This window comes from Papilio machaon, chromosome 8, assembly GCF_912999745.1.
Source record: "Papilio machaon chromosome 8, ilPapMach1.1, whole genome shotgun sequence".
Taxonomy (NCBI): domain Eukaryota; kingdom Metazoa; phylum Arthropoda; class Insecta; order Lepidoptera; family Papilionidae; genus Papilio; species Papilio machaon.
Window position 1 is genome coordinate 8045099 of NC_059993.1, and position 16514 is coordinate 8061612.

The 16514-nt window shown below is 34.0% G+C and overlaps 1 protein-coding gene across 1 annotated transcript; it reads right to left on the bottom strand.

Moving 5' to 3' along the window:
* Positions 1–176: 176 nt before the first annotated feature.
* On the bottom strand, positions 177–12524 carry LOC106720386 (aminopeptidase N). The gene is made up of 16 exons (XM_014515068.2): positions 12464–12524; positions 9725–10196; positions 9425–9583; positions 9006–9320; positions 8317–8500; positions 8008–8161; positions 7725–7806; positions 7299–7482; positions 6880–7075; positions 6582–6721; positions 3658–3792; positions 3201–3381; positions 2597–2771; positions 1816–1962; positions 696–774; positions 177–404 (listed from the first exon to the last, which is right to left on the bottom strand). Exons 2-16 carry the CDS (start codon positions 10192–10194, stop codon positions 183–185), a joined length of 2823 nt encoding a protein of 940 aa, XP_014370554.2. The 5' UTR covers positions 10195–10196; positions 12464–12524; the 3' UTR covers positions 177–182.
* Between the last annotated feature and the right edge of the window lie 3990 nt (positions 12525–16514).

Genomic DNA, 16514 nt, shown 5'->3' on the forward strand with positions numbered 1-16514 from the left:
GATAATATATGTTTAACTCTTAACTAAGTACTTATATGATTTCTTTTCGTTACATATGCTAAAATACAAAATGCAAATTTCGATCTCAATTCATCAGTCTTCGTCGATCAAAATTTCATAATTGTTTTTTTTTTTTAATTTCAACTGTACATTATAAAACTATATATTATAAATTGTTAAAATTACATATTGTAAACAGCAATAAATAAAGAAATAAGAATAAGCAAGCTGGAAGTGAGAGCATTAGCGTTGCTTCTAAAGTTATCATTTAACCAGGAACTGACTGTGGCGTAGTTCTGGTCGCTCCAGGCTATTGAAGCCGCGATGTTCTCCTGGATGGCTCCTATGGCCGCCAACTCACCGGCCGTGAAAATAGATTGGTGACGACTGATGAATGTCTCAATCTGAAAGGATATGTAACTTTTAATTAATTTTAATTCTAAAACTATTATTATGTATTGTTATGCCATTTTTTCTTTCTATTTAAAATCTTGGAAATAAATAAAAATTCAGCCTTAATTTTCTAAAATAACGCATTTATGAAATTCCAACAATTTTGCAAGTTATGTGTCATAAAGAAATGTTATCTCTGATATTAAAAAGACATTGGGCTGTTAAGGAAAAGAGTGAAATTTTCATTTTATGTTATGGTGGTCATGAAACTTTATTGAAATGTTCACTGTATGCTATATTACCTTTGTCGAGTGTTGACGAGTTGTCAATCTTCTAGCGAAGGCGTTCAGAATGTTAGTCGTACCAGTCAATCCTTGTACTCTGTAAAAAATAATATTTTTTTTTTACATTTATTCACAATGTAGTTTACATGGTTTTATGTTGGTGTTATGCACATATTAGAGAAATCAAAAAGTAAAGGATTAGCCTGATGTGAGCATGTTATGAGGAGAGAAGTATCGCATGTACAAGGAGAACTTTAGTTATAAGTGTGGAGGTGCACACTTGTAGAGGTAGTTCAAGAAGATATGGATGGATTGCCTGAAAGGTGAAAAGATCAAGAAGGGCTTGACGAAGAAGACGGTAGATAGATCGATATGCAGAACAAAAACTTTGTGCATCGACCCTAAGTGAGTGGGTTAAGATCAGGGAGATGTTGATGGTGCTATATATAAGGGTATTGGGTCGTTCGAGAGTAAACAGGAATAAATAATATATTGAAATATTAATAATACATAAGATTAGGGACAATCACATGCTTGAAAGCATCTTATTCAATGCGGGACGCATTCGTATGAAAATTATATCGCATTTCCAATGCCCCGTGTGTATTGTATGACTGGAACTTTTCGTGCTATTTTCCACAAAGGAAAGGAAATGAAACACGTTGTAAATTTTAATGTAATAAGAAATATAACGTTTGCTTCTTCAAGAATATAAATCACTGAATTGCTACTTTTGATTTGATCTTATGAGGAAACGGATGGATTATACTATTAGTTTATTTTATAATTAACTAGCTTTTACCCGCGACTCCGTCCGCGCGGAATAAAAAAAAAAAAGAAAACGGGGTAAAAATTATCCTATGTCCGTTTCCTGGTTCTAAGCTACCTGCCCACCAATTTTCAGTCAAATCGATTCAGCCGTTCTTGAGTTATAAATGGTGTAACTAACACAACTTTCTTTTATATATATAGATATAACGTTAAACATTAAGAAAACAATATTCGAATCGATTTTCTACCAAGGAGGCTATTAGAAATGCACACAACTGCTATAGAAATAACGTTAACGTCGGCCTAGTTAATTGGGAGAAAAAAAGACTCATATGTTTTAAATTATTTAGTAAGGATAAATTTTCACCTTGGTTGGATAGCAGCAAAATGCTCAATAACAAAGTCCAGAGCAACTTCCATATTCTCAGGGCTGGAGTTAATGACGGACACGATGACAGAGTGACGGTCTTGGTCGCGCACCGCTGATGTTTCACTGATCACTTGGTTTAGGTAGCTGCAATTTATAAAGGTTAATTAGTATTTTAAAAATACAAGAACAATGTTAATTTTAGTTACAGTAGTACGAATGCTCGTGGAACTTTATGCAATGCAGTAAAATTTTAGTTATTTTTTTTTTACTAAATTTAATTGATTTTCAAATAGTAACTTTAATCGGTTCTATTTCTTCTTTAAATTATTACTGTTAAAATAAGTTTATCGATCGTAAAAACTCTCGTAATTTTGCTTAAGGTTTAAACCTTTAAAAACATTAAAAAACAATAAGGTCAATTCTTTTAATGAAACGATAACAGTAAATGTTCACTTGAAATACAAGATGTACTTGTATTACATCATTTACCATTCATTTTAGTAGTTACTAGCTTTTACCCGCGACTCCGTCCGCGCGGAATAAAAAAAAAAAAAGAAAAAAAGAAAACGGGGTAAAAATTATCCTATGTCCTATTCCTGGTTCTAAGCTACCTGCTCACCAATTTTCAGTCAAATCGATTCAGCCGTTCTTGAGTTATAAATGGTGTAACTAACACAACTTTCTTTTATATATATAGATGTGCAACCTCAGCTACTCGATTTAGACGATTCTGCGATAGTAAGACCTGAATAGAATTTATATCGGGCCAATAACTCACAAGTCACGTCTTTCGGCATTCGAAGTGCAGCCCAGAGCGTTGAGCAGAATGGATTGTTCGCTAGAGTCGGTACTGGCGAGGTATTGATTCCAGAGGAAGTTAAAGTTGTTGACGTCGCCTCCGCGAAGACCGGAGCAGAATACTGTTGTCTGAACGTCAGGGTTCAAACGCTGACCTGAAATTCAATCGTCTTTTATCATTCAAATCTTTGATGGATCTTTCTTATATTTACATAACTTTTTTATGTAAGTTTTCTCAGGGCGTTTAATATGTTTCAATAACCTACATATATTATTGTAAAACAAGTCGACTTTCTTTTAGTTGCCTTCGGGATCATTTAGACATCTTAGTTGTTACATTCAGTAATTGAAATATGCTTCCAAACTCACTGCCGAAATCAATATTTGGTTTTCAAACCATTTTTGCTTATCCGCTTTGTTTTTAATTAAAATTTCTACTATAATTCATTCAAAAGTCAAAAAATATATTGAGATGAGAGTGCCATAGTATAATTTTCGTACCAACTCCTTTATATTTTTTCGGATAGATGTCTAAGATCGAATATTAATTTTGGCCGTTGCATAAATAGCATTTGGTTACATACTTGGATCATTTCTGAACTGCTCCAGAAGTTCTTGAGAGCGGTTGACGCAGTGTTGGTTACCAAGCCTGCAGTGGATGTCGAGAACGATGTTCCTGTGGTAAGCGGTCACATGCTCTTCTGGTAATTGAGATGAGAAACCCAAACGTTCGTATAATGGTGTAGACAGTTGCAGCATATAAGTCTGTTGGTGGAAAAAAAAAGTTGTATGTTTAATGATTCTTGATTCGATTTAATTTTATTTCGTACATTGACTCAAAAAAGGGAATGTTATAGGTTTGTTAGCTGAAATCGTATACTTCTTTCTAGCACTATTTTTATGTGTATAAGTTCCTCAATTGAAAGCAATAATAAGGAAGGACATGTTTCAATACTTTATGATGTTAATCCAAGCCATTCTCAAAGAGTCATTTTGCCAACTACATAGGTCTAGGCCAGACTATATTGTAACTTCGTTAACCTTAAACAGATCGTAAACATCGGAGCCACTAAGCACGATATCCAGGTAGCTGAGCGCAGTGTTAGCAGACGCCCAGGGGATGTAATCAGCTTCTTGCACCAAATAACGAGAGATTTCGAATGCGTGGACGTAGTTCTGCAAAAATATTTAAAATAAGAAAGGTACATATTAAAGTACAATTAAAAAAAGCCAAGTTTTTCATCCCTAAGATACATTATAACTAATTACATAATTGAAAGTAATTTTAATGCTTTTGAAGTAAAATATTTTAATCAAGTAAACAAAACACGGTCACACCGCCATAAAGTTAATGAGATGATGAAACATTATAATGTATTCGATATAATGATTAATTAAAATTCAAATACGTTTTTTCAAATTTATTTCGTCTTTTATTCAATTTAAAACTTTACAAGATTATCTCACAAAAATGTTGACATATTAATCTAATCTGGATTAACTAAACTAGATAAAAATGGTCAAACCATGATAATGATATAAAAAAATAAATGATCTCATCGATTTTTATTCTCAACTTTAAAAACTGGTAGGAAACCAAATAGTAAAAATGACTTAAAATATTGCTAAAAACTCATGAACAAAGACTGTTCAATAAAATGCGTATACGAATACTTTAGTAAGGTTATAAAATATAATAAGCTAATAGAATCCTCGTAAATCAAATCTAGAAGACGGTAAACCGTTTAGTGCCACTCGAATGCTTTGTCACGTATCGTGTACAAGAGCGGCTCTGTTTGTTTAGAGGGGAGATTAACATTTTGGATACAAGCTGTCGCCCGCGACATCGTCAGCATCAAATTAAAATCTAAGTTAAACTTACTCAGTTTAGATTAATTTCTAGTTATACAATGTATCGAACGGTAATTTATGGCTATTCCAAATTTCATCCAGATCCGTTCAGGCCTTCTGGAGTTACATGGTTACAAATAAACTTAGAAGTAAGTTAGTACCTATATCAAAGTACGCCAAAATAAATTAAAAAGCTTTTTTTTATCCTTTAGTGTACTATTTATTATTCACTATTGATTAGGACTACCAGAGTAGAAATGAACGGTGACTGACCTATTCTTTGATTAGAATTCAGGAAAGAGAATGGGACGATGTAATCGTAAAAAACGACGTAGTATTAGTAAAATGCACCACACATATTTACGCTAATCTCTTGTGTGGCATCTATCTAAGACCACAGTATGGAATATCTCTAAGTCGACAATGTGTCATATGTATCAGTTGATCAGGCGACGAAATGATAAGAAAACAACATTCTTATATCGAAGTGAGTAATAGTAGTTTCGACATACTTCAAATCTAATAGATTGATTGGAAAAACTACACTAGCCATTTATCCCGACATTGCCATAGTAATATTACAACAGTACAATCGGGGAATCTGGTGGTGTTCCACTTTATAATATACTAGCTGCCGTCCGCGTGGAATAAAAAAAAAAACATAATAAGTAGCCTATGAGTTCTTCCAGACTATTATCTACATCTGTGCCAAATTTCATCGAGATACGTTGAACCGTTCTGGAGATACCTTCAAAAAACAACCATTCATCCAATCATTCGCATTTATAATATTAGTAAGATAGTCTTTTGAACATTTTGTCCACGTTAAGACGAAGACGCAGAACAATAACCAATAGGACGGAGTTTTTAAATATGTTTGGTTGTCTGGTAGTCTGTCTGGTTTTCAGCAACGCCGCGGAATTCCGTAACTGTACATTATATACGCGGAATTAAAAAAAAAATAATTAGAAGTCTTTCAGACTATTTTCTACATCTCTGCCAAATTTTAGCGAAATCACTATAGACGTTCTGGAGATACTTTCTAAAAAACATCCATATAATCTTTCTCATTTATAATTTGAGTAAACCAGCCCTTTTTTTGAGTAACAGCCCTTTTTTGTGTGATTTAAATAGAACTATTAACAACAATCAAAGTCATACGCAAGACATATTGCACAGTTCTTACCTCTGTAATATTCAAAGAGTTTTTAATTATAAAATACTTATTTTAATATTAACGTACGTCAACTTTTGCAGTATTTGGCGAGATGATGTTTGAGATTCCTAAAATATCCCTCAAAATTGCGACGTGTTGATAAATTTAATATCCCGCCGCCCGATAGTATTGACGGCGTCCTCTCGTAACGTATACTGATAACATAGGATACCTACAGGTTTCAGAGTCGTCTAAATTATTCTTTACTAGCTTTTACCCGCGACTCCGTCCGCGCGGTATAAAAAAAATAGAAAACGGGGTAAAAATTATCCTATGTCCGTTTCCTGGTTCTAAGCTACCTGCCCACCAAATTTCAGTCAAATCGATTCAGCCGTTTTTGAGTTATAAATAGTGCAACTAACACAACTTTCTTTTATATGTATAGATAATCAACCCTGTTGTTTTAGTTAATTATTATAAATTAATTACTCTGTTTCCAGACTGTCACTGCTGTGAGATTTAATTATTTTGGTATAATTTATTTTGCTTTATTTTGTGCTCGTAACTCACAACTAATTGAATATTAATACGTAAAAGTATCGAAAATATACAAAGAATTACTTTTAATATCAGCAACTGTAAGTTATTGTGTTCATATTCCCTGTGGAATTTTGTAAAAACGTGTTCTGTTTAATTTTTCTTCATCCTACTTTTTAATTAAGTATCAGTAATCTCTCTCATGCGATACTCTGTGCAGGTGAAGCGACGGTCGCCATCGCGTCGTTTTGGAAGGAAAACATGCTGGAGGAAGATAGCGCTTTAGACATTTATTACGAAACGTAACATTTTCGAATCGTTTCGTTTTTAATACACGATTATTATTTAAAAGAGTCAATTTAAGATACAAAAGCAAATGGATTTGCTTGCTTGGATTTGCTACAAATGTAACGATACTCACAAGTCTGCCATTCCTTGCGAGGTTGAACGAGTCATCAACAATTTGAGCGCGATTCAGCACGTGGATGGTCTGGTGACTAGAGTTTAGCACACGGGCTAAAGCTTGCCAGTTCTCCACGTCGTAGTTCACTCGATAGTAACCTATGTTTTAAAAAAAGTAAAGGTTAGATACGTTTACTTAAAATGCTTCACAGATTTCTTCCAATTACATATTGAAGTTTTCGCCTTATCTGGTAAGGATCGACTTCGACAACATAAAATATGTTTCATCCTTCACCTTTCTCTAACCTGACACTAACCTGTTTGTTGCTTGTTGATGATATACCAATCAGCATTGGACAATCCGGGGATGTCGAAGGAGACAGCGGGGAAGGTGGGGGGCACCCAACCTTGAGGGCTGGTATTAGAGAAGTCGGCGTTGGTCGACAATACCCAGTTGATAGGCACGTGCCAACGGTAGTTAGACGATAACTGTCTATTAGTCAGGAAACGTTCCTGTGAGATAAATAGTCTATTAATATTTTCTTTCATTAAACTTATAACCTATACTATATATTGTAGATGGTATACTCTTCATCAATTTTTAATAAAACTCTATAGAGGTCTAACCTTAAAAAATTCTCACTTGATTTTTTTTAAATAGGTTTTAAGGCTATTTATATTCCAGTCCTAGGGTTAGCCTCACACACAAATGAATAAACAAAACTGGACAAAGTACCTGAGACACATAAATAGATTGTGCGCCGGGTGCAGATCGTCTCACAGTTAGAACGGGGAAACCACCCTGGTTGGTCCACCTGTCCAGCACGGTTGCCAATGGCCAGGGTATACTATGCGAGGACTCATTTAGTGCTTGCTGGAGAGCTGTGTAAAGATCCGGGGGAGTAACCGCGCGCCGAGAACTAAAATCAATGTTATTTGTATTAGCAAAAGTGAATCTAAATTTTTCTCTCTGATTTTTATTACGGATTCTAAATTATTTAAGATGCAAAAAATTTAACCATATTTTTTTTTTCGAATATGTGAAAATCAAATTATTAAAAGCAAGATTTAAAGGACCACTTTACATTCCTATATTATTTAACTGAATCATAAAATAACCTAATATTGATAAGAGCAATAACTTCATATTAAAATTACTAACTTGTTACGTAAGTAAATGACGAGTCCTCTCCTGAACACTTCGGGCGTCAGGAAGTGCTGCATCATTCGAATCACGGAGCCAGCTAAAATAAAGTAACTTTTTAGGTGCTACAACTTTAAAAATACAAATGAAACCTTAGCTTATAAAGGAGACATGCTAATATATGAATTTGATTTAGGAAAACATTGTGAAATAATTAAATCAGTTTAATAATAAATTAGTAATAATTATTTATTAATAATTAAGTTAGATCATGCTGAAAATAGATACACGATTTACTTACATTTCTGATAAGCAACAGCGTTGAAAGTTCCAATGATTTGTGAAGGAGTGAACACAGGGTGGGTCATGGGATTGACACCGAGTACCGCGTCGTTTTGGAACACGTTTTGTAACAGGAGTACGAACTGATCCATCATACGCCATTCTGGTAACACCTGATCCACCATAATATAAAAATTAAGAACCAAATACATTTGTGAAAAATAATTGCTCACAGCCACAGTAAAAATCAATAATTTTGTTAGTTTTAGGAGTCGTTTATTACGAGAAATCTACAGTATGCAACTGTTTAACCTTATTATATACTCACCAAGTCAGTGGCGAAGTTTTCAAAAAAGTTGGCGAATCCTTCATTCAGCCATGTATATGTCCATGTGGTGGGACTGACTTCATTACCAAACCACATGTGCACGTTCTCGTGACAGATGATACGACCGATGTTTTGCTTCGTGTTGGTCGTTGTGATACCATCGCGCACCAGCAGAGCAACTTCTCTGTTCATCAATTTAATAAAGATTATTGAACCAGTAAAAATATTCGAAATGTTATACAATTTTTTCAGTTCAAATACAATGAGTGGGATTGTTCCATTACGAGAAATTATTGAGGAGCTAATTCAGTGAGTGCGTTCATTTGTTCTTCCGTAATGACGTCTCGGCGCTGTTACCGGAGTAAACGGTCCTCTGAGAATGACAACCATTTCTAGATTATAGCACTACGTGCTTTTAAATTAAATGATTAGTATCTAAATAGAGATTTCATCGCGAATATAAAAAATATGTCAATTTTTCTATGAAAACTGGTACCAATACATTTTGACGCAAGAATAAAAAAAATGTTTTGTTTTTGGTCTTTGTGCTTTCTAGGTCGACTTAAAACGAACAAAAACCAAACAGAAATGGACAAGTTCGAAGCTGAATATACAAAAGTTATTTAAAGACTACCTCTTTATAACAAATTGCTTTACCTTTAATTACACGGATACAAAAACCAACAAACCTGTATATAACAAGACCCCAGTTCTCCATAGCACCAGCGGCAAAATCGGGTACAGCTGCCTTATCCATCTTGGGGAAAGCGTAAGTGAACTGTGTGTAGTTCTCCAGAGCGATCATATTTCTCTGGCCGAAGTCCAATGCGAATGTAGCTGTGTTCTGTGTACCAGGTCTAGAGTATACTCTGAACGGTACATTATAGAGTGGGCTCGCTTCGTTGGTGACGTATTCAAATTTGGATACTAAGTATGCGAGAAGGTATGAAGACATCATAAGAGTATCTTGGAATTCGAACTTGCGATACCTAGGTATTTCAGGTCTGTAACAATTGAAGTAGTTGTGGTAGTTTAACTTCTTTTTATATACTTATATCTATATCAAATTATTATCTTTTTGGACAAGCAGCTTTACCGTCGTACTTACTTTAAGAGATCAGTTCTTTCAGGCATGTTGCTTCTGACGACAGGGTACGCAGGCGGCGCATATATAGTAGTCCTGAAGACCGCCTTGTAAGCCGGCTCGTCATAGCACGGAAAAGCGCGCCTTGCAAACGTCGGCTGCAGTTGTGACGTAATCAGACGTCTGTAAAATTATATTTAAAAAAAGATTTGCTTTTATGAGAATACAATCGCACACCTAGAGATGCTAAAACGATTATAACTCTGCTAATTATATCTAAATTTGTATAAAATTGTGTGAAATGACATTTCTATATATACTCACTGTGTTCCTACTCCAGGCTCTTCGTAAGTAGAGATATAAACACCGAACATGTTCTCAGCAAACTTACTGGTGTAACTAATGTCTACAATATATGTTAGTCCCATAACGAGCGGCGTATTAGAGTTGATTGTAAGGAAATGGGTATCGTCTCTCTCATGGACGAAATTCAAGAAGAGATTCTGTTGTAGGCTATCGGATCTGGTAAGTCGGATCGTGTGGATCTGCATTTCCATTGCTTGGAGCACGATCTGATTTGTAGTTCTTCTTGGTACTATCCTGATGGTGACGTTACCACTGAAACTGTCTGTGACGTCAGGGTTCAATAACAGTCTGACGTCGTAGAATGTCGGATAGGATTCTCCCGGCAGGAGGTAGTTCTCGTAGTTGACATTTCTTGTGACGTCATCGTCAATGTCCAATGGGACGCTGAGCGCGGATCCCAATAAGGAGACGAGGAGTAGTAAATACATTTCTGAAACGTTGAACAATATAAATATAAATGTATAAATATGATGAATCGTTAATATTTTTTATTTATTGTGTATAGTGAAGACCTGAATAAATTTATACTAATCTTTATTGCAATAACTTAGCGTTTTCTAATCAGTGGTAGCGCTAAACGATATGTAATTACAAGATTAAAGGGAAGATTAAAATCCGGTTTGTTTATCTAAATTAATGAGCATTTAATAATCCTAATGCTATTTATTTTGATATATCATCAGTCTACAAAATAATCTTGATTGAGGAGTCGTATAACAATCTTTTTTATCAATGATAGTGTGACCTGAGCTTTGTAATCTTCATATTAGCATATTTTAAATAGAGATATATCGTGATACTTAAAACAATGACAGAATTACTTTGACCTTTAATTATATTTTACAAATAAATTTGTATTTCCGTTCAAAAATTACTACACTAGGGCTTACCATCTTTCGACATATTATAGGGCTCATATAGACATAATACGGGATCGTACGAACAACGGTCGGCTCGAAACGGATAGGATATACATACGTTTGTCGTGCTCTGAAGCGACTGCTGAGCGTTGTTCTTACGATTTCGGATTGTGTCTAAATGAACCTTTATAACTTAACATCAGACGCTATACCTAATTTATTAATAGTGGAAAAGTTATATACAATTTTTTCGCGTTACTACTTGTTCGTTACATCGATGATATTAGTGAAAATATGACGTGTTTATGTATTCATTGTACGGGAGTTATTTGAAATGGAAAAATTATTCTGTGAAATTTCAAAACACTGCTAAAATAATAGATTTAGGTTCATAGATAATCCTTTGTCTTATCTTACGATACAAAAAAGATTAAAGTATTAAAATTGAAATTCACTTGAAGGCTCAAAACATTTCAATACAATTTTTATAAATATTACTAGCTGTCGCCCGCGACTCCGTCCGCGCGCAGTTAAAAAATGGGGGGGGGGTTATGAAAAATAGATGTTGGCCGATTCTCAGACTTACTGAATATGCTCACAAAATTTCATGAGAATCGGTCAAGCCGTTTCGGAGGAGTACGGGAACGAACATTGTGACACGAGAATTTTATATATTAGATTGTTTAGTATATATCGAAATTATGATTTTTTCTAATTGTTCTTAGTTTGAAATTACATTGAAAAAATGTAGATACAAACTGCTAGATAACAAAAAACATGTATAAATGATTCAATAACAAAAGATTAAATCTGTTTTAAATTAATCAAGATATAATACTAATTAGTTTAAAGATTATATTTAAATATACATAATTTATCGTGAGAATTATGTCAAATTACTGTTTTATGTGTCATCATATTTTTGAAAATAAATATTAAATTTAAAATATTTCTCGTGTAAATTATAAATGCTGACTCAAGTTTTAAAGATTTTTAATCCGCATTTCGAGAGGTTTTTCAAACAGAAAAAGAAGTACAATGCTAGTAAATGCAAAAAACTTTGACTTATCAAGTCTTCGACATATCAAGTAGTTCAAGATATAAAGTATTAGCCAATTCCTAGTAAATCTATAATCGAGTAAAATATATATTGATACAATGAAATAACATTCTGTTCGAGTTATGTTATCTACATATTTCGAGATACTAAGTATTTGAAGGTTCAGCGGAAGACAACGGCATTTTATCGACTTAAAAAAAAAGTTTCGACAAAGTTTTTTCATGTTATAAGTTTCCAATATAGTTATATGTTTTTACAGAAGTCACCGTTTACTAGTATCGCATTAAGTGTGATTAAAATTGATTAAGTTTCGATCAAAATTAAGTTAGAATTAAAAGTGACAGTAATCAACTTAGTAATAGACTGGGGCAGAAATGAAATACGAATAGAATATAAGCCCTGAATGGTGATAGAATTTCATCTAAAGAATTGTCACTAACAAAGAATTAACCAAATTTAATATCGGTGATTGCATAATTATTATATACTACAGATTATATAATGTCCCATGTCTTTATTTACATGTTATTTACTATTAGAAATAGATAATATGAAATAAGAGATTTTTTAGAGACCATACATCTACATATAGACTCATCACAACTAGTACATGTGACCTACTTGTGACAAATATATTTAGTAATCTTAAACAATGATATTCACAATTAATGACAGTAAATGTAATTACAGCATATACATAACATGAGTATATAAAGAAATGTATATATATTTTAGTAGAAAGAAAGAAATATTATAATATAATGGAAAGATACTTACTGCAATGTATTTACTAGGACACTGACATTGACAGAATGAATTAAGTATATAATGATTTAAATACTCGAATTAGGTCGGAATTAGGGTTCTCCAGGTGAATTCCTAAATTCATTTTTTGGTTGATGTACTAATCTCGCGGTCGTGGGTTCGAATACCATCGGACTCAAGTGAACCAGCACATTTGAAATTATTATAAGAAATCTATTTTAATTGCTATTTGAGTTATATAGTTAGTGATTTAACTAATATTTATAATATGCATATATGTATAAAACAATTCTCAGTAAGAAGAACGAGTATCACCACATATTAGAAAACATGCGAAACATATGTGCTTAGAAATATATTTTAAACCATTCTAAAATTTTTACTTACGTTTAGAACAGTCGCCATTATGAAAGGAAATAAATTGGCGCTCATTTCTTCTGTGTCTTTTTTATTAGTTATTGCTCTTAATTCCAAAATGTAGAAAGTTCATCACAGTCGCACTGCTTCTAGTCTTGATCTGTAAAGTAAAACAGGGTATCGTTATGCGTTTTTACATTTACGAAGGATTCTTCCGTTGGTATGATAGAAGTATAAAATAATGTAGAACGAACGAAGAACAAGAGTCAGAAGAACGAAGTTTATTATATTATTAAAAAATATATACAGGTCCTAAAGTTCTTATTAACCTTATCCCGTTTTATTGGAATTATCGTTGATAAGGTAAAAAAATTATTGACGTGCCTAATACGATAAGATTAATACAAATCTAATCATTTCGTTTATCTGACCGAAGCAATTTTAATGATATTATATCGAAATATATTGAACCAAATTACTAATTACGTAGAAAATGTAGATAATTATGAAAGCGGTATTAATTCCTTCTGAAGATTATAATGCAGAATTACAAGATAAAATCTTACTAATGTTATAAATGCGAATGTTTAGCAGTTTTAGCATAGATGTAAAACATAATCAGGAAGAACACATAGTATACAAATTAAGTTTTTTTAATGAATCCCACTCGGACGGAGTCGAGGGCGACAGCTAATTATTAAAAACTTGAGAGGTGTCAAGGGACACCCGGATGGAACGACGTTCCTTTCAATTAATTAGTGAAGGAACCAATGTTTATTCTATGAATAAAAAACTTAAGTCTTCACAAGAAGTACATTTTATTTCTATGAATTTTCGTTATATATTGTCACGTCGTTGCCATGGTGAAGTAGCGCTCATTCGTCGTTAACATACTTACTATAGCAAAAAGTGTCGTGACAACTTTTCGTAAGAATTTTTTCCGTCTAGCCCCCTTTCACAACGCGCGATAAGGAACTTCGTTCCAATAAACCTAATGACCTTGACCATTGCATTAACGGAAAAATCCGTGATATTTCTATTCTATGTCTTCCTCATTCATGTTCAAACTTGATTAAGATTTAGCAACCACATTAACCAAGAGGTTAATGTGGTTGTTTAATAATTAACATTGTTCTATAATTATATAATTAATTGATAAGAGGATTACCTAAATTGATTATTATAATCAGAAGTATATTTCATGAATAAATAAAGTTTAGAAAACATAAATAAAACCATTCATATTATACAGATTTTGATTTATTTACTCGTAGCCATTGTTATTGTATTATGGTTAAAATTACGACATTGAAACCAAATTTTATCAAGCTATTCTTATTGAACACACAAATATTTATCCGCTGTTCTTACAATGAAGGAAAACATCGTGATGCTGCTCATAACTGATAAGAAATTCAATGATATGTGTGAAGTCAACCAACCCGCACTTGGCCAGCGTGGTTACCTAATCACCCCTAACTTAGGATATCTCCGAGCCCCACAGTGAGGACGTATAGCTGATGATGATGATGATGACACAAATAGTTTTTGTGGTTCCACTTTCCACTTATCGAGTTCATCCACTGCTGGACGTGTAGGCCATCTCCCATCGATTGCAGTTGTCAATAAATTGATAGACATCAAATATTGATATTGAGACATCTGAAAAGCAATCCTGTTGTGCCTTATAGAGCCATAAAATTTCTTGTTAGCTTCTTTATAACCTAATTATTATTAGTACTCTTCTGAAAAATTAAGTTTTTGAAAACGTGACTTCAGCTTTTGTAATATAAAGACTGAACATAATTAAAAGTTAAATAATCAATGATTTAACGCTTTCGCCTTAAAATATAAAATTAATGAACATTAACGTAATTTTGAAGGACTTTTTTGGAAGTACCGTCGTTTGACTACTTAACCGAAACAATTTAATTACTGCCACCTACTGGTCTGAACGACGTGCGGTGAACGCCCACTCCACGTGTATACTCATATGTCCCCTCGATTATGGTCTTAACAATCGATTAAGGTTTATTTTCTCCAAAACTTTACAGAATTCATTCAATATAAACGCCTGATGTTATTTAATAGCAAAATATGAATCCAAACATATTGATACAAGTTTTAATTAAATATAAATTTTACCTCAATCAAGTACATAGATAAGATTAAGTTAAAGAAAGGCATTTACTATAGATAACTAGAATAAGAATAAGAATAAGAATTATTTATTGGATTAACACACAATTTTATACAAAGTTACACTTTACAAGTATAATAAAATGTTACAATAATATTTTTTGCACACATTTGTTGTAACCATTCCAAATAAGCTCGAAGCTTGTGCTAGGACATGGTTTACTACAATAGTCCAATGACCGGATTCGAACTAACCACCAAAAGATCGGCGATCCGAATTCTTGACCATTGGGCTATTGTCGCTTGGTTTTATATTATGCTAGTGCGCTCCCGCTTACAAATTTTAAAAAATAACTTACTCAATAGTACTCGACCTTTATGTAAAACTTTATCCCCATATGTATAAAGTATGGTAGTCATAACTTAAGTCTAAGTACGATATTAGGTAACTAACATTCAACATTAGAATCTGCTCGGTTAATCTTAATAGGACACGGTCTGAGAGCAAACTCTATATAGGTTGGTAGTGTAGAGACAAATATTGTTCCAACAGTATTGTGTTCATACTTCGTAGCGCTCTACACTTCGCACACATTCCTCTATTACACCACTGTTGGTTTCTTAATAGATTTGTTATGACGAATTGTTATTTTTGTGAAACAAACGTTAACTTTAACAACAAACATGATATAAGCGCTGAAAGCAAAAATGTCTCTAATTATCACAACAATTTTTGAAGCTAAATTCAAAATCTACTAGTCTTCTAGTTATTAAAAAAAAATGGGACCCATCTGCAAGCACTTCCTTTCGATTAAAATAATTTTTATCAAAATCAGACCACCAGGGGCGTTTCGCAGTAACACGCTAAAAATTTATATAAGAGGCATATCTCATATATTGATTGATATTCAAGTTCTTAGTTATTCTTATTATTATCTGATTCAAAACAAGTTAAAATTACATTTCTACTTGAACTCATACATCAAATAATGTAAAAAAAAACTTTAAAATATAATAAAAAAGTTTTGTGATCGTTGTGTGGCAACACTTCCCTAATATAATTGTAAGGTTGATATATTGTGCCTGTTTATGGGTGTCGTTAGCTCAATGGCGCTATACGGCGCACCAGTCTGGAGCGGCGCCCTAAACAGGCGAACGGTCGACATCCTACATCGACCGCAGAGGACGATGGCGATAAGGGTGGTGAGAGGGTACCGCACCATATCTTATGAGGCGGCCTGCGCCCTGGCCGGTTCTCTGCCGTGGGTGCTGGAGGCAGAAGTGTTGGCGGCGGTTCACGCTTGGCGTGAAAATCGAACCCGTATTGACGGTTCTCTGCCCCCTAGAGCCGAGGTCGAAAGGTTTCGCCAGAGCAGACGCGAAGCGGCAGTGTCCAGCTGGCAATGCCGCCTCCGCGAGCCGCGGGCTGGCGCCAGAACGGTCGGGGCAATCGGCCCAGTTCTGGTGGCTTGGTTGAGGAGGGAGCACGGTGCGGTAACCTTCCGTCTGGCGCAGGTGCTGACGGGGCATGGTTGCTTCGGCAGCTATCGGTGCCGGATTGGGAGGG